This window comes from Engystomops pustulosus, chromosome 5, assembly GCF_040894005.1.
Source record: "Engystomops pustulosus chromosome 5, aEngPut4.maternal, whole genome shotgun sequence".
In the NCBI taxonomy this organism is placed as follows: Eukaryota; Metazoa; Chordata; class Amphibia; order Anura; family Leptodactylidae; genus Engystomops; species Engystomops pustulosus.
Genome location: NC_092415.1, coordinates 198,041,268 through 198,060,621, shown reverse-complemented (window position 1 = coordinate 198,060,621; position 19,354 = coordinate 198,041,268). Strand labels below are relative to the sequence as shown.

Below are 19,354 nucleotides of genomic sequence, written 5' to 3'. Positions count from 1 at the left end.
GTCCCCTTAGGCCCCCCATGCACTCCATTCACATCTATGGGACTTACAGGATGGCCACCTCCAGCAAGCACATAGAAGGAAATGGAGCACTGGTTATGACACCTGCAGGCCCCTCATTCTTGTAATCATTGGGGTTCCCATTGGTCAGACCATCAGCAATCAGACCCAAACTGTGGGCCCGAGAGGTGTGTGAAGTAGTAACAATGGTATTCATAGAAGAACAAGGGCGCCATTTGTGAGAAGTGCACCACAATGTTCATCAGATCAGCGCATTCAAGTCATTCATAATTGTGGGTGTGGCCTACATGATGGGTGGAGTCAAAAACACCTTCCTAAAGGGGTGCTCCGCAAACCGAAAAACATGGCTGCATTCCTCCATAAACCGTGCCACCCGTGACCATGGATATAGTTTGTATAGAAGTGAATGGAGCCAAGCTGAAATACCACAATGGACCTGCAATACCAGCACTAACCACGATCCGGTGTGGCGCTGTTTACAAAGAAAAGAAGCCATGTTTTTCAAATCCCAGATTTTGTCATTAAGACGCCCTGTAATGCAAATCCAGTACTGGGTCTATTAGCTAATGCTCTTTCCTAAAAAAAACCCATGTAATCTGGCAGAGACCCGGGTGGTTTCTCTCAGATACACAAATTGATGGTTACCTGGTAGCTGTGTTCGTGATTCTTAAATCTTGTATAATAGTGCATAAACCTATCCAATTCCTGGAATCTTTTGTGTTTCTTTTCCGCCTAAAATAGTGGAAACAAATATAAAAAAGGGTTTGTCATCATTTCTTAGCAATGAGGGGCGGCCTGGGCCTTCTGTCACATACTGCAGAGGCAAAGGAACAGGTGCCGCCAAGTACTGCCCCATATCACAATGCTGCCCCCCCCCATGGTGGCAGGGAGCATAACTCCACACCAGCTGCAACCCATGGACTACGGTGAGGATCTGCTGCACCCCCTCCCCCCTTTTTAATATTGATAAATATAAGAGGTGCAAATTTCCAGACCAAAGATTGCAAATTTTTGAGCATCCCCTTCCTCAAATTTCTTTGTTACTATGCCGCATGGAAAAAAAAAAAAACAAAAAAAGACACACACACACACAAAAAACGCAGCCACATCCCCCTGTGCCCCGGCGGATACATCCTCCTAATGTACCCAGGCCCCCTCACCTCTACGGTCATGTCTTTAGACTGTTCCTCCACCTGATTGATGACCTCGTAGCGTGTGCAGCGGTAATAGCCCCCGGTGGACGAGCTGTGTTTCTTCCATTCCTCCAGGCAAATCCAGCAGAAGTCATACTTGCACTGGAAAAGACCAAAAAAAAAAAAAAAAAAAATCAATCACAATATTTTCCAGAATGTTTTTCCTCCCCCCCGAATTTTTTTAAAATCAGATATTTCTTATTTATATTATAAATTTACATTTTTTTAAAAATAACATATTATCCCCCCCCCCTCCCCCCCAATAAAGATGGTAAATTCACAGTACAGGTTCTTGCGCACTATTTTTAAAACCCATTTCATTCATTGGGTCACAATGATCCCAAATTTTAAAATTGAGGTGTTATTTGGACTGCACAAGAAAAGATGTGAAAACAAAGCACGTAACAATATGGCGCAACTGTGGGGTTTTTTTTTTTGGCACATTAGGATTTTTTTTTTTTTTAGCTTCCCTGTACAATGAACAGAATAGAAAATAATGCTACTTGAAAATATAAATTTGTCTCGCAGGGAACAGGCCCTACTATGTATAGGAGAAAAGTTATATTAACACGGGTGGGGTTGCTGTGCAATATATTGATGTGGTGCTGTTGGTGTACATAAATCAATTAGGGGCACTATACTGTAAGTGACTGTGGTACTTTTAGGGACACAGTGTGGGGATGTTTTACCAGGAGATAAATATATCTGGGCAGAAATGTGAGGGGCCAGGCGCCGGCGCCAAGTCCTCAGCAGCCCCGGAGTGTGGGCCTGAGCGGCTGCTGGAAGAGGAACCAGAACCATAAGGGGGCTCTGTACAATAGAACCATTGGGGGCTGTTGGGTATATATACGGTATTAGAGAACAGGAGACTACTACTTTCTGAAGTTTTAATTCCCCTAAGGGGGGCGAGGGCACCGGCCTGCCGCGCCTGATGGGGGCGAGGGCACCGGCCTGCCGCGCCTGATGGGGGCGAGGGCACCGGCCTGCCGCGCCTGATGGGGGCGAGGGCACCGGCCTGCCGCGCCTGATGGGGGCGAGGGCACCGGCCTGCCGCGCCTGATGGGAGCAAGGCACCGGCCTACAGCTCCCGATGGGAGCAAGGCACCGGCCTACCGCTCCCGCTAGGGGGCTAAACACGGGCCTGCCACGCCGCTAGGGGGCTAAACACGGGCCTGCCACGCCGCTAGGGGGCTAAACACGGGCCTGCCACGCCGCTAGGGGGCTAAACACGGGCCTGCCACGCCGCTAGGGGGCTAAACACGGGCCTGCCACGCCGCTAGGGGGCTGAACACGGGCCTGCCACGCCGCTAGGGGGCTGAACACGGGCCTGCCACGCCGCTAGGGGGCTGAACACGGGCCTGCCACGCCGCTAAGGGGCTGAACACGGGGTTGCTGTGCAATATATTAATGATGCGGTGCTGTTGCTGTACATAAATCAATTGGGGCACTATACTGTAAGTGACTGTGGTACTTTCAGGGACACAGTGTGGGGATGTTTTACCAGGAGACAAATATATCTGGGCAGAAATGTCAGGGGCCAGACGCCAGCGCCAATTAACACCTGCCTATCTGTACACTGTTTCGTAAGGAAATGTCAGTTTTTCCTACAATCTTTTTTTTTTTTATTTTTTTTATTATTTCTCTGTCATTATAGCTGTATGCCCATCTTGTTTTTTTTTTTTTAATGACAAAATGGATTTTTTTTTTTCTAATTAGCACACATACAATTTTTATGTATTCTACTGGCGACGATGATGAAGGGGGTGGGGGGGGGGGAAGGTTTTTTTTTTTTTCTGATAAAATTTTTTTACACCAATCCAAAATACAGATTTTTCAATACGTCTTTTTGCATCTCTAAGACTTTTGACATTTGTAGTCAGTCTGTGCCAAGGCTTACTTTTTCAGTAAAAGACCGGCAGATTTTATTTGCACCCATTTCAGAAGGTTTCTGAAAGTTTTCAATAACTATGAATAGGATTTTTTTTTGTGTGACGGATGATTTTAATGGCAAAACTTTGAAAAGATAAAAATGTAAATCTGGGCAAAGTTTGATGACATGGGATAAATACTATCATAGATTTGTATCCTGGGTTGTTAAGTATAAGGTGGTACAAAATGTTTAAATTTTTCTCTTATTTTTAAGAGGAGGTGGGGGCAGTTTTTTGCGCGTGCAGATTTATTTATTTTTTTAACATTACTCTGTCCCACAAGAGGAACCTGAAAAGAGATAATTTGAACTCTTATATAGTGCAGTTCCCAATAGTTAGCTGTCACTGGCAGCCCTGGGGTCCTTCAGTGGACCCGCGATTTCTGCTGTGGGGGGTGCCGATGGGTGGCAGAGGAGTAAAGGGGTAAAACACCCAGGATCAAAGCTTTTCCGTTCTTAAGCGTTTGTGCCGGGGCTGGGATGTGGTAACAATAGGTGTTTGAGAAGTGTTTCTTCAGAAGAAGTACCCCCAAACCTCGTCTCATTACCAGAGAGAAGCGAAAAGGAGACTTATAAAGGGACATTAGGGTAGAGATGCAGCTCCAGAGCAGAGACCAATGAGGGGACAAGTCACTGCTGGTACAATATCAGAAACTGGACCCCAACCGAAATGGTCACCTCCCTTCCACAACCCCAACAATTTGCATCCTCTAGTAGACGTTGTCATGATGATTTTTCTATAGTCCTCACTGTCCCCAGGCATAAAGGTCATTATTATAAAATCTGTCAGATGGGCGGGGCCAGACTGTCTGCTCCAGCCTAGGACCGCCCATCAGACAGAGGAGAGGTTATAGTCATCTATTCACACAATAAGCTAAAACCTATGCTAATAATGTTCTCTACTGTCAGGTGGGTGGCCCCGAGCTGGAGCAGACAGCCCGGCTCCGCCCATCTGACAATAAAGATCAGAATATAAGGACATTCATGCCTGGGAATGGTGGGGTGCAGAGAGAAATTATCTCAAGCTAATCAGTGCCTGTAAGAGGATGCAGAGACTTGGGGCTGGAGCGAGTGATGACAGGTTCTCTTTCAGCTACACATTACATTAGATATTTCCATCTTTCCAGTGGTCCAGTCTCTGATACTGTGAAAGCAAAGCTAAGGGCATTGGCAGGAATACACGGCACCTTTCTCACTCACATGTAGGACCAGATGTGGACTCCTTGCTCCGGTGTGATGATGGATTACACCCTGTACCATGTAACATCTTATAGAAGTCTCCAAGCTTGTGCCCGAGGAGACACGGGCCTGACACTCAGGGGTGAGGGCTGGCACCAGTCCCCGGCATACTGAGGCCCAGAGCTGCTGGAGGGGCCTACATGGACCAATCTAAGTCCTCAGCAGCCCCGGAGGGTGGGCCTAAGCGGCTGCTGGAAGAGGAGCCAGAACCATAAGGGGGCTCTGTACAATAGAACCATTGAGGGCTGAATATAATATAACTCATGGGGGGGGCCCACTGAATTCTGGAGACTGCCGTGTCAACACACATGAGCGTTTTAATGTATTGGGAGAGCATTTAAGAGGGGGACAGGGCAGGGGCACTGGCCTGCCGCGCCCGATGGGGGCGAGGGCACAGGCCTGCCGCGCCCGATGGGGGGGGGGCTAAACAAACACGGGCCTGCCACGCCACTGGGGGGGGGGGGCTAAACCAGGATGAGTTGCTGTGCAATATAATAATGATGTGGTGCCGTTGCTGTACATAAATCAATTAGGGGCACTATACTGTAAGTGACTGTGGTACTTTTAGGGACACAGTGTGGGAATGTTTTACCAGGAGATAAATATATCTGGGCAGAAATGTCAGGGGCCGGCGCCAATTAACACTTCCCTATCTCTACTCTGTTTTGTACTTTTTTTTTTCATTTCTCCATCACTTTAGCTTTATGCGTTCTTTTATTTATTTATTTGTACACATAAAAGTTTAATATATCCTACTGGCGATGTATTATGAACCCTTACGGTTCAGCTTCTTTGGGGTTAGGGGGAGTTCCTGATAAAAGTTTTCTACACCATCAAATCTAAATACGGATTTTAAAACCGGGTCAATTCGGCTTTGTGCATCATTAACTTCCAAGCGCCAGGATTTTTTGACATTTCTAGTCATTGTAGCTGCGCGAGGGCTTATTTTTTGCGCAAAAGACCTGCATATTTTATTTATACCACGTAATATCTGTCGCACAAAAAAAAAAAAAGAAACTTTGCCCAGATTGACATTTTTTTTAAATCGTAAAATTTTACCATGATCTTTTCAACGTTTTTGATCATAAGGGATAAATACTATATTTTTCTCTACTTTTTAAGAGGGGGGGGCAGTTTTTTTTGTGCGTGCAGATTTTTCTTTTTTATTACTCTGTCCCACAAGGGGATCCTGACAAGAGATAATTTGAACTCTTATATAGTGCAGTTCCCAATAGTTAGCTGTCCCTGGCAGCCCTGGGGTCCTTCAGTGGACCAGTGATTTCTGCTGTGGGCGGTGCTGATGGGTGGCAGAAGAAGAACTCCCTCTTAACCCCTTTAATCACAGTGTCTTGTCACAAGACAGGAGTGAGAACCAGACTTGTAAGGGACATTAGGGTAGAGATGCGGCTCCAGAGCAGAGACCACATGTGACTACAACATAATGGAGACTAATGAGGGGACAAATCACTGCTGGTACAATACCAGAAACTGGACCACAACCGGAATGGTAACTTAATAGGAAGAGATGAAAGGACCATTCAGCCCCCCTTTCAGAACCCCAACAATTTGCATCCTCTAGTAGACGTTGTCCTGATGATTTTTCTATAGTCCTCACAGTCCCCAGGCATAAAGGCAATTATTATAAAATCTGTCAGATGGGCGGGGCCAGACTGTCTGCTCCAGCCTAGGATCACCCATTTGACAGAGGAGAGCTTATAGTGTGCAGAATAGATAAAACCTATGCTAATAATGTTCTCTACTGTCAGGTGGGTGGCCCCGAGCTGGAGCAGACAGCCCGGCTCCGCCCATCTGACAATAAAGATCAGAATAGAAGGACATTTATGCCTGGGAATGGTGGGGTGCAGAGAGAAATTATCTCAAGGTAATTAGTGCCTGTAAGAGGATGCAGAGACTTGTGGCTGGAGCAAGTGAGGACAGGTTCTCTTTCAGCTACACATTACATTAGATATTTCCATCTTTCCAGTGGTCCAGTCTCTGATACTGTAAAAGCAAAGCTAAGGGCATTGGCAGGAATACACGGCACCTTTCTCACTCACATGTAGGACCAGATGTGGACTCCTTATGATGATGGATGGTGTCTCCAGCTCCTGCCTGAGGAGACACGGGCCTGACACTCAGGGGTGAGGGCTGGCACCAGCATCTGGAATACTGAGGCCCAGAGCTGCTTGAGGGGCCTACATGGATCAATCCAAGTCCTCAGCAGCCTTAGAGTGTGGGCCTGAGCGGCTGCTGGAAGAAGAGCCAGAACCATAAGGGGGCACTGTACAATAGAACCATTGAGGGCTGTATAATCTATAACGCATGAGGGGGGGGTATATATTAGGGAACAGGAGACTGGTAGTTTCTGAAGTTTTAATTCCACTGCATGAGTTCCTCTCAAAGGTGCCCATAAATCAATTAAGGGCACTATACTGTAAGTGACTGTGGTACTTTTAGGGACACAGTGTGGGGATGTTTTACCCGGAGATAAATATACCTGGGCAGAAATATTGGGAGTCAGGCGCTGGCGCCAATTAACGTTTGCCTATTTTCTACATTAATGCCCAAGACATTTGTCCGTTTTTCCTTCACTGCCTTTTAGAAGCTACAATTTTTTTTAGTTCTGCGTCTCCATAGCTTTTTGCAGTCTTTTTTTTCATAAGCACACATACAAGTTTCATATATCCTACTGGCGACGTTTAAGAACCCCTTTCTGGGCAGCTTATTTGGGGGGCAGGGGGAGTGGAGAGTTTTTTTCTTATTAATATTTTCTACACCATCAAACCTTACTTTTGCCATAAAAGACCTACAGATTTTATTTGGACCACATTTTATAAAGTTTCTGAAAGTTTTCAATAACAATAATTATGATTTTTTTTGTGTGTGCGTGACAGAGGATTTAAAAAGGTCAGTCTGGGCAAAGTTTTACCTTTTCAATGTTTATGATCATATGGGATAAACACTATTATAGATTTGTAGCCTGGGTTGGTAAGAGTAAGGAGGTACAAAATGTGTTTTAATTTTTCTCTTTTTACGAGGAGGGGGGCGTAGTTTTTATGCGTGTGCATTGTTCTAAAAAAAATTTTTATATTACTTTGTCCCACAAGGAGACCTCAACTTGAGATAATTTGAACTCTTATATAGTGCAGTTCCCAATAGTTAGCTGTCCCTGGCAGCCCTGGGGTCCTTTAGTGGACCTGCGATTTCTACTGTGGGCGGTGCTGACAGGTAGCAGAGGGAAAACTCTCCCTCTTAACCCCTTTAATCACAGTGTCTAAGCAGGGGCAAACACCCAGGATCAAAGCTTTTCGGGTCCCGAGTGTTCGTGTTGGGGCTGGTATGTGGTAACACTAGGTCATGTTTGAGTGTTACATCAGAAGAAATACCAATAATGATCAGTGTAAAAAGGAGATTCCAGCTTAAAAATCTCATCTCCTCACCAGACTGGAGTGAAGAGGAGACTTATAAGGGACATTAGGGTAGAGATGTGGCTCCAGAGCAGAGACCACATATGACTACAACATAATAGAGTCCGATGAGGTGACAAGTCACTGCTGGTACAAAACCAGAAACTGGACCACAACCGGAATGGTAACTTTATGGGAAGAGATGAGAGGACCAGTCACCTCCCTTCCACAACCCCAACTCCTTTGTCCTCTGAAAGATATTATCCTAATGATTCTAGAGCAATTTTTCTATATTCCTCACAATTCCCAGGCATAAAGGCAATTATTATAAAATCTGTCAGATGGGCGGGGCCAGACTGTCTGCTCCAGCCTAGGACCGCCCATCGGACAGAGGAGAGCTTATAGTCATCTATTCACACAATAAGCTAAAACCTATGCTAATAAGGTTCTCTACTGTCAGGTGGGTGGCCCCGAGCTGGAGCAGACAACCCGGCTCCGCCCATCTGACAATAAAGATCAGAATAGAAGGACATTTATGCCTGGGAATGGTGGGGAGCAGAGAGAAATTATCTCAAGGTAATCAGTGCCTGTAAAAGGATGCAGAGACTTGGGGTTGGAGCGAGTGATGACAGGTTCTCTTTCAGCTATAGATACATTAGATATTTCCATCTTTCCAGTGCTCCAGTCTCTGATACTGTAAAAGCAAAGCTAAGGGCATTGGAAGGAATACACGGCACCTTTCTCACTCACACGTGGGACCAGATGTGGACTCCTTATGATGATGGATGATGCCCTGATCCATGACATCTTATAGAAGTTTCCAGCTTCTGCCTGAAGAGACATGGGCCTGACACTCAGGGGTCAGGGCCGGCACCAGCATCCGGCATACCTGGACCCAGAGCTGCTGGAGGGGCCTACATCAAAGTCATCAGCAACCCCGGAGTGTGGGCCTAAGGAGAGCAGGAGGCCTGGCTGGACCCGAGAGTAGGACTTTGTTTTACACTGATCACATTTTGTCTAAGGGTGGGGGGGGGGGGCTGTATATAATATAACTATAAGGGGGCTCTGTAAAATAGAACCATTGGGGGCTGTATATAATATAACCCGTGAGGGAAGGGGGGTGTTTGGGTACATTTTAGGGAACAGGAGACTGGTGCTTTCTGAAGTTTAAATTCCACTGTGCGAGTTCCTCTCAAAGGGGCCCACTGCGGCTATGTGTTACCCAGGGGCCCACTGAGGCTATATGTTACCCAAATCTGCAGGTGCTTGGGGGAGAGACATATAATCAATTTTATGCACATGTCTTTAAGAGAGACATATTTGTGTTCCAGGAGGTTGCTGTGCTCCAAATTTACAAATATAAATGATGTGTGGGTGTATATACACACGTGTAACGAACAAACATACATGAGTATTTTAATGTATTGGGAGAGCATTTAAGAAGGGGGCCTGATGGGGGCGAGGGCACCGGCCTGCCGCGCCTGATGGGGGCGAGGGCACCGGCCTGCCGCGCCTGATGGGGGCGAGGGCACCGGCCTGCCGCGCCTGATGGGGGCGAGGGCACCGGCCTGCCGCGCCTGATGGGGGCGAGGGCACCGGCCTGCCGCGCCTGATGGGGGCGAGGGCACCGGCCTGCCGCGCCTGATGGGGGCGAGGGCACCGGCCTGCCGCGCCTGATGGGGGCGAGGGCACCGGCCTGCCGCGCCTGATGGGGGCGAGGGCACCGGCCTGCCGCGCCTGATGGGGGCGAGGGCACCGGCCTGCCGCGCCTGATGGGGGCGAGGGCACCGGCCTGCCGCGCCGCTAGGGGGCTAAACACGGGCCTGCCGCGCCGCTAGGGGGCTAAACACGGGCCTGCCGCGCCGCTAGGGGGCTAAACACGGGCCTGCCGCGCCGCTAGGGGGCTAAACACGGGCCTGCCGCGCCGCTAGGGGGCTAAACACGGGCCTGCCGCGCCGCTAGGGGGCTAAACACGGGCCTGCCGCGCCGCTAGGGGGCTAAACACGGGCCTGCCGCGCCGCTAGGCACCTCTTTCTCAGTCACACATTGACCAAGACAAGGACTCTCTGCTCCGATGTGATGAATGCTTTATGTGCCATGATGCCTTATAGAGACACAGGCCTCATGCGTAGGGGTGAATCCATAACGAGGAGAGACCAGGCCAAAGCTGTAGGGGGACCCACATCAGGCAGGAGATTTTATTGGTGTCTTTAGGACAAACTATTAATTGCGTAAGCGCCACAGGGAAGAGCCTCAACTTTTTTTTTTTTTTTTTTTTAAACAGGGTCCTCCTGAATATTGGATTAATAAATTGTAATCAAACGTTATAAATTCTCTTGCGATTATGCGGCACAGTCCACCAGACTGACGCGAGGAGGAGAGACTTAGTGTAGAGAAGACACCCCGGAGCAGACACCACATGTGAATACAACATAATGTAGAAGGCTACTTACCTGTGCGGTGATAAGTATACAGGTCAATGCTGGTACAGTATCGGAAACTTGGGCACAGAAGGGATGGAATTATGTAAACTCCACAACCACAATGGTGGCTTTATTGGGCAGAGCTAAAAACCGTTCACCTCCTTTCTCCAACCCAAACTCTTTTCATCCTCCAATTACATTGTCCTGCCGATTCTTACACAATTTTCTATAATTCTCACAATTGCCAAGCATTAAGGTCATTATTATTGAATCTATGTCATGTGGGTGGAGCCAGACTGTCTGCTCCAGCCTAGGACCACCCATCTGACAGATGAGCTTACTCAGATTCTACACACAAGAAGCCATCTTAAAACTACGCTAATAACACTCTATTGTCAGGTGGGCGGGCCCGAGCTGGAGCAGACAGCCCGGCTCCTCCCATTTGACAATAGAGATTAGAAAATAATGACATTTATGCTTGGGAATCGTGGGGAGCAGAGAGAAAATTATGTCAGGGTAAGAATACCCATTAGAGGATGCAGAGGCGTTGGGTTAGAGAAGGCGGAGGAAAAGTTCTCTTTAAGCTATAGGTTAGAATTTATAGGTTTCCTCCTTTTTTCTGGTTCAGTCTCTGATACTGTGCCAGCAATATCAAAAGAGGTTGTCCGAAGGTTGAAAAACATGGCTGCTTTCTTCCAAAAACTGTGCCGGTATTGTAATACCAGCACCAACCTTGGTCAGGTGTGGCGCCATTTTTGGGATAAAACTGCCACGTCTTACAACCTCCGATGAACCTCTCTAAGGTGAATGGGATGTATACAAGGCATCTCCTTCTCAGTAGTCACACATTGAACACGAGGTGTACTCTGTATGCAGTGTAATGGTTGCAGAAGCTGCCTGGTCCTTACCTTGGCACACTGCATATGGTTACAGCCCTCGTTCTTCTGGATGGGAGACTTGCAGTTGGCGCAGGGTTTCGAGTTGGTTAATAACCACAGACAGTTCGCCGCGTCCTCGAAGGCTTCACTCACTCCGACCACTGCACGAAAAAGCAGAGATTGCCATGTACCTACCTACCTAGGCCAGAATATGGAGCAAGTTGTGGATCATATGATCAGAGACCATCTACAGACAAGATGCTTCATGTTGTCACAAAGTCTGGGGTAAAGAGGCGTCCCGCAACCAGTATTCACCCTCACCACCATTTTGGATGGCATTTAGTTGATACATTGAACCAATAAGTAGAGTAAAGGCCCTTAAAACAAGTTCTTTAAAATAGATTGGCCTTAACCACTACTATCTCGATATTGGGCTAGTGATAATTGTCCCTGGACAGATATGTTGTTACATCTTTGTGTATGTGGTTAGTAGCAGCAGGACTGTGATATAAAGATTTATATTGCAGGACTGAATTCTCCTAGTGCACTGGGGATGCGTCCTCACACTTCTGTGCACTGCACTCTCTGCAACCACTGTTAGATATTATCCCTGGACAAATGTGTCGTCATACCTTTTTATATGTGGCTAGTAGCAGCAGGACTGAGAAAAATGTATTCATATTCCAGCACTGTAGATTTCAGCAAGTGTACTGCGGCCATGTCCTCACACTGCTGTGCTCTCTGCAACCAGTGTTAAGTGTGACTACACATCTGTCCAGGGACAATACCTTTGTGTGCATGGTTAGTGGCAGCAGGACTGTAACATATGGATTTATAATCCAGGATTGTGAATTCTCCATGTGCGCAAGGAGTGTCCTCACACTGCTGTGCTCTTTGCATTACACTGCTCCACAGCTCCTTCTCTATAGTGGCTTAAGTTTCCAACCATAAACCAGTTTAACCATAATAGGATTGTAGCAGTGTGAGGACAGTGCTAAAAGTCCTCCCTACTACAAGCTAAACACAGCTAATTTCTTATAAAGCTACTGCAGATAAGCATCAAGTCTGCAGGATGTCACCCCGCCACATAGAGCTGGCGGCCATGTTACCGAAGTAACCATAAAGCATAATGGATCCTATTCTTGTTTGACAATTCTCCGGCGTCCTAAATCCATCATTACAGACTTGTGTTAAGCTCAGGCATCGCTCAGCAGCGGGGGGCTGTGTGCACCGCGTCAGACAACCGCTCCATAAAATGATACTCACGCTCTTCTGGCTTCATTTCAGACACCTTCTGGAGCCAGTTCTTCCATGTTTGGCAATCACATGGCTCGTGGGCCTCCCCTAAACACTCCCTGCAACACAGAAAAATCCAGATTTACAGTGCAACAAAAATTGCCCAAACTGCAGACATGTAGTTTTATCTGTTGCTGGGAAAGCTGGGTAAGTTTCGGGGTGAAAACACTACAGATTTGGGTATCCGGGTTCTGTTAAAGGGACTCTCTGAATGGTCACATGTTTGTTTATTGCTTCTAGTAAGTTAGAACATCAAAGAATGGACAACGCCTCTACATTTGAGGTCCAGTGCAGATAGCAGCGGCTGTACTCTGCCATCTTCAACGGTCTCATAAGCATAAAATAGACTGCAGTGAAACGAAGGATGTAATATCTATTATGGCTGGCAGGGAAACCCCTAGTGACCAGCTATTCGCCAGTCTTCCATTTTTTATTAACTTAAGTCTTGGAAGTCTATTGGTGAAACAGGAGGCCCAGGATGAGCCAAGTTAGAAAATTTAAAAAGCAACAGAATCCTTGATTTAATATTCCGGTTTTAATATTCCTGCTCCTCTTCTGGCCCCGATGATCAATTATTCATAGTGTTTTTGTTACAGATTCCCGGCACTCCTGAGACTACGCCCCCGGAATATTCCCTATATCACCATTGAAATCTTCCCAAAACATGTCGCTTACATGTAAAACCCAAGGATGATCTACAAGGCGGCAGTCTCTCAGTATATCCTAAGACGTCTCTTGTGTAGTATTGTACAGGAATCCGCTCCTCCGCCACCTGATACTTGTGGTGAGGATATTTATGCGGCTCCTATTGTGTCTCGGCTCAGAATCCATCTACTTTATAAATGATGTAAAAGACTCGCCCCTGCGGGTAACCAGATACTGCCCAATACAGCCACCGGGTCACAGCATGTGGAAAACACTGAGTGTGACGACAGACCCGGAAACTATTCCCGGGGGGTAGGAGAGCAGTCTGTACAAAATGTAATGCAACATAATATGAGACCATTAAAGATGTACTACAGTACAGTGATTAGCACAGATGATCAATGATCAGACTTGAAGCTAGAATCCTCCATGATCACATGATATACAGAGCACCTACCAGCAGAACAGATGCCCTTTCCCGCAGTCCACTGCTGGAGCCCTCAACAAGGGAAAGTTCAGAGAGTCCGAGCCGGACGTATTGCTCCCCTGCTTCTTCAGCCTCACCGCCCTCTCGCAGGCCGGCGTCGGGCACCATCGGATTGCAGTGTTGTTTTCGACAAATGCCTAGGGGAAAAAAAAAATTTCAAACATTCACAATATGGCAGGAAAAGCCCAGGTGGACCCTCCCGACCTCCTCCTCCCCCCCCCCCCCCCCCCCGAGGATGGCAAGGGGGGCAGTTCAGTAACACCCCTGCGGATGGCAAGGGGGCGGCCCAGTGGCAAGGGGGCAGTCAACTGATACTAAAGAGGTACCGCACCTTTATGTCAAACTGCAGGTAGCGCTTATCCATCTCCTTAGACACCACACTTTCTATGACCTCCACAGGAACCAGCTGGAAACAGTCATAGGCTGGACAGAAGATGTTGTGAGCCTCCCCCTCCTGGATTTTAAGGTTCAAAAACCTATAAAACAAAAATTGGGGTTGGAGAACACCATTATATATTACTAGGATACATCAAAACGGTTAAGAGTGAAAGAGTGGTTTCCCTAGTCCGACCCACTAAGCTGGACACATCCCAGACAGGACCATGTAGTTCAAAATTTTGGTATTTTTCTTCCCCTGAATGACCTTGATAGACAGACGCAAGATTTTCAATTTTGGAATGAAAATTTAATAGAACTGCAATAAAAAGGTTTCTAAGCTTCGGGCAGCCAGACGTGTGGAGAAACCAATAATAACGGCTGTGAAAATAAAAGTCAGAATGTTCTTTCAGATTTATATTACATGCACGGAAATGATAGAAACAAAAATTCACAAGGTCTGGGGGGGGGGGGGGGGGGTCGGGTCTGTAGACAGGGGAGGCCTGGCCCAAAGTCTGTATGTATTAGGGATAAGTTCTGGAGCACATTAAAGATCTGGTATGAGGTCCTTATTTATGTAAGTGGTCTGGTCTAGGGGGTTCTATTACCCAAGAGGCTCCAAAATCTAAATTTTAATCGTCTGTAAACAGGGAAGGTCTAATCCGAGGTCTGTGGGGCACATTTACTTACTTACCCGGCCGCTGGAGTTCACCGACGATAATGCACTGTGCTGCGATTCACTAAGATCGTGCGCCCGATATCCCGCATGTGTCGCTTCCCCGCTCAGGTCCCAGAGTTCACCTTCTTCTTCCCGGTGCATGTAAGTGCATTGGATGCGACACAATTTGAAAGTCAAATCCCGCGCGCAGTCTGAAACAGACGGATCGTCCGACGGGACACCCCCCCCCCCAATTCCTGTCGCATGAAAGCCAGTGCAGTGGCGCCAAAATCCGATTGCGGGAAACACAATCCCAGCGCAAACCTCTGTTAAATACCCATCACAGCCGTGCAAAAACCGAAAACGCTGGAAAGTTTGAGGATAGTGCGATCTGCGACCCTTAGTAAATAAGCCCCTGTATGTTTTAAGGGTAGGTTCTGGGCCCATTAGTTATGTCGGCTGTCTAATCTAGGGTCTGGTTTAGGATTTATTTTACCGTAGAATCTGAATTGATGGCGTCTTGCCTGGGGGTGTGTAAACAAGAGAGGTCTGGCCACGAGTCTGTATTAGTGGTAGGTTCTGTGTTTTTATTTATTTGGGCGTTGGGTCTAATCAAGGATCCGATCTAGGCATTTAAAAAAAAAAAAAAAAAAAAATGTAAAATCTGAATTTATGGGGTCTTGTCTGGGGGTCTGCAGAAAGGAGGTCGAGTATTGAGTCTGTATGTTTTAGGGGTAGGTTCAGTGTGGCTCTTACATCTACACAAATCAGCCATTTCCATTGGTCCCGTGGTCCGCTTGCAGCTCATTCCCATCAAAGTGAATGGGGCCCATCTGCAATACCAAACCCAACCATTACACAATAGATGGCGTTGTCCATTGGTAAGGAGTAAGTGGGCTGTCAGAACATGACCAATATGATTGAAGGATAGGTCATCAATAATTAAAATTCATATTTAAAACCATGACACCCTCTACTGCCCCCTGACTAATTAATTATTCTGGGTGCTACATAAGGAATTATATATTTGATCATCGCTTCATTATACAATTAATAATAATAATAATTTATACTCACGCCTCCCAGCATGCCCTGCAAAATTCATGCCCGCATGGGATCTCCACTGGATCTTCAAAGACAGAGATGCTGCATATACAGATCCCGCACTGTGCACGGAGAAAGAGTTAAAAAAAAAATATATTATATTATATTAACAATCTAGTCAAACCCATTAACAAGAGGCGTTATATTTTACCCATCCCATTCTTCTGGCTAGAGCTAAGCTGCCGCACCATGCACAACCTTTGGATGACATTGTGCTGTTTTTGGAAGATCTTGGGCTATGGTTAGCGGAATTGCTTACAAACAAATTCCCATTGAAACTAAACATTTATTCACAGTTGGAGCTAACAAAACCAAAGAAGAGATTCTTATCTTTAATATGACACCAGCAGCATGTTTCTAGGTGCTATACAAACGAAGAAAGATGCATCTGAATGGCGCTTTCCCTGCAGCCTAAACTTGACTCATCTCAGCTAAAATACGACTCGACTCATCTCATTACTACGGAACTTGGAAGAGATTTTTTGTAGGTAAACGGGTAAATTTTCTGATAAAAGCGGGAATTTGAGAAAGGACATGATATTTGCCTTCCTTATTATGAAATGTGTAACTAGGGTGATGATGTTGCACTGACCAGAGCCGTGTCGATATCCCCGGGAGATAGACTGATCTCATCGGGGGACGTCACCGATGAGCGGGTGGTACGCGGGGTGCGTGGAGAAGGTAGCGTGTCCCAGGCGTTGTACCCGCTGGGCGGTGGTGTTGGCATCTGGACGCCCGATCGTTGGCAGCAATTCTCAGGACTGCACATCCAATCTTCCAGTAACTTTTCCCTGTCCCAATCTAAAAGACAAAGAAAATTAAAGATGAAAGCACCAACATTTACCACTGGGTTCTTCTTTACTTGCCTTTTCCAACTTCAAGTTCAACCATTTTTTTCTCCATTATTGAAAATGTGAAGCATACTTCCTTCTAAAGCTAAATGTTTAAAAAACTATGTTAATGAGCAGCAAGGGCTCTGATGGGCGTTACCAGAGCCTCTCCGCACTGTTGCATCACTGGTGGTTACACAGTAGCCCCCCTCAGCTTGCTGCAATCTCATGCAGAAGTAGAAGACAGGCTTCTGTACAGAATAACAGCCTGTGAAGCTACAGGATCCTAAAGCCCTTTTAGCCAATTAGCATCATTTTAAAAGTTGATTTTAGAAGGAAGGAGGCCCCATCAACCAATATTCAACAATTAAATAATAAAGTTTGAACCAGACGCGACTCCGTTTGGCACCGGGCGTGACATGTCTTGCCATCTGCTAGCGATTACACGTCTCCGGAGACAGAAGGGCGAGCGTCTGCCAGCAGCCATCATGATCATGAAAACTTATTAATAACATTTATCAACATTGACGACTAATCGTTACAGAGATTCTCGGAGACGTCGTAAATAGGGCTCCTAATAACGGCAATTAATATAATGGAGCTCTTTTCCAAGAACGTCGGAGAGGAGCGCGGTGCGAGTAAACTGTAATTATCCAATTTCCATAAAAATGAGCCCCCTGAACGTGAGGTAAGGGAGCGCCGGGACTCATCTAATATCATTCTAAAAATATTCTGTATAAAAAAAATAAAAAAAAATTCTAATAGGGATTATAGAGGGAAGAGGCGTCTTTAGCAGTCTGACATTTTCTCTGGAAAATATTCAGACTTTCTCACACAGTGTAAACAGTGAATAGCAGGAGAGAAGGGAGATTAGACTAAAGCTCCTCGGGGGTGGGAACAGAACAGGAAGGAAACATCTGATTGGCTCGGAGCAAGGAGCACAATGCTGACATCACACAGTTACCACCCATAACACTAGGGTGATGTCCTTGATCAGCCAATTGATATAAAGCTGGCTCCGGAGATACCCGTGGGGAGGATCTCCTGTCTAGTACATCCCACTAGGGTCCAGAAAAGCCATACTGTAAAGAGAGACTGCTAGTGGATGTGGTCCACGGGGCAACTTTTGGATTATCAAGCTAGACATACACCAAAAATGGCCGTCTCGGTAGACAATCTGCATTATATATTTTCCCTCTTGGGAAGGTGGGTTACAAGTAGAGACGAGTGCACCCGAAATTAGATTAGTTCGTCAGCTCCGCCGTACAAGGATATGTTGCTTGATGGGATGCAGTAAAGCCAATCAGGCAGCTTTGTGCCCCTAGTAAATAGGGCATGGCTGTGATTGGTCAGGTGGGCAACTAATGGACACATATAGCCAATCATAGCCATGCCCATTTTCTAGGGGTGTAAAACTGACCAATTGGATCCCCTAACCTAAACAGGTTACTTGGAGGACACCAAAACCTACATTTTGGGTCCTCTCATGTAATATCAAAGAACAATAAGTTTCTAAGAAACACTTTTCTTACTGTAATTATTCAACATGGAGACCCCAAACCCCACAAGTGCCCATCAGTGCAAGGTGTCTGAATGTTACTGAATAGCATGGTGTGCAATGTTACTGAATAGCATGCCAGATGTCGGTGCAAAGTAGACGGACTGCACATTATATATGGACCTCAGTAACAAATAGTTATACGACAAATAAAAACTAATAAAATTGTTACATATATCCAGAATGCTACACCCAGACTTTGCAAAACTTGGCAATTTCTGACTAGGCGTTCAATAACCAGGTGGAAATGTGTCTCAGAGAATGAGGCGTAGACGAGCCGCTCGCTATACACACGGTATTGTCACCAACATAATTGCTTCTATTTTGGGCCGTAATTAGTTTTTTTTGGAGCAGAATTATATTTACAGACAGGTAATAAATTATCACAAGAGGCAGAGCGCCATTCTCCTGAAAAGACTGATCCCTGCAGACTCGGCGGATGTAAAGCGTACCCCAAATAACCTCCCGGTGGTGGCGGCTCATCACGAGCTGTGAAGAGATCTACAACACGTAGATGTGAGGCCATTCCGGGAAATTTTTATTTGCAGGTTTTGTTTTTGCCAATACAATTTCCGCAGCAGTGATCCAGAGAGAGGATTAGTAAGGGGTCCAGATTCAAGTGGAAGTTTGCATCTCAGTTTCATTCAAGCAATCGAGGCTGAGCTGCAATACCCAATCCAGCCACTGTACAGTGCATGGCGCCATTTCACATATAGGATTAGTTAGGTGCTGTGTGTGTGTGGACACCTTGGATATTAAACACCTATCCTAAAAAGATCTTGGAATACCCCTTTAGGAGACTTTTTTTCATAATTTAAAGGGGTTGTCAGATTTTCATCTACGGTTTTCTATGAACCATTTTGTTAAAAATATTCTCTTAGTTCTCAGCAGAAAGTAATGGGCACTTAGGACACGCAGCACCATGACAGATTGCTTTGTACTGAATTCACCTCTTCAAATTTACACGTGTGAACAGATCCATAAATAAAAAAATTAAAAAAAACACATACAGGAACAGGACGCAGGCAGCGCCGTTCTCTGTACAGAGGTCACACCAGTTTACTGCAACACATTTAATAGAGGGTGCACACTGATCAGCGTCTTCATCTCTGGAGGTCCGCTCTTCCTACATTGATTATAATGGACATTGTTTTATACTTAGATTCTCCTCTGGGGGGCGCTGCAGATAAACTACCCCCCACAGATCAGAGCTGATCGCTTCTTCGTGATCGGCTGTAACAAATCGTCCAAAATGGGGAATTCTATAAATACAGGGTTTAGTTCTGCTAAATAAGATCCGTGTTAGGAAGCAATTA

The 19,354-nt window shown here is 46.2% G+C and overlaps 1 protein-coding gene across 1 annotated transcript in view; it reads right to left on the bottom strand.

Annotated features, from left to right (window-relative positions):
• The window catches only part of ANKIB1 (ankyrin repeat and IBR domain containing 1), a 47,198-nt gene that overhangs the window by 9,412 nt on the left and 18,432 nt on the right, over positions 1 to 19,354 (bottom strand). The window contains exons 5-12 of the mRNA XM_072154306.1: positions 16,243 to 16,451; positions 15,624 to 15,712; positions 13,845 to 13,989; positions 13,484 to 13,650; positions 12,352 to 12,440; positions 11,116 to 11,246; positions 1,179 to 1,313; positions 664 to 750 (exon numbers count right to left, since the gene is read on the bottom strand). Coding sequence (XP_072010407.1) covers positions 664 to 750; positions 1,179 to 1,313; positions 11,116 to 11,246; positions 12,352 to 12,440; positions 13,484 to 13,650; positions 13,845 to 13,989; positions 15,624 to 15,712; positions 16,243 to 16,451 — 1,052 coding nt within the window. The remainder of the gene's footprint in view (positions 1 to 663; positions 751 to 1,178; positions 1,314 to 11,115; positions 11,247 to 12,351; positions 12,441 to 13,483; positions 13,651 to 13,844; positions 13,990 to 15,623; positions 15,713 to 16,242; positions 16,452 to 19,354) is intronic.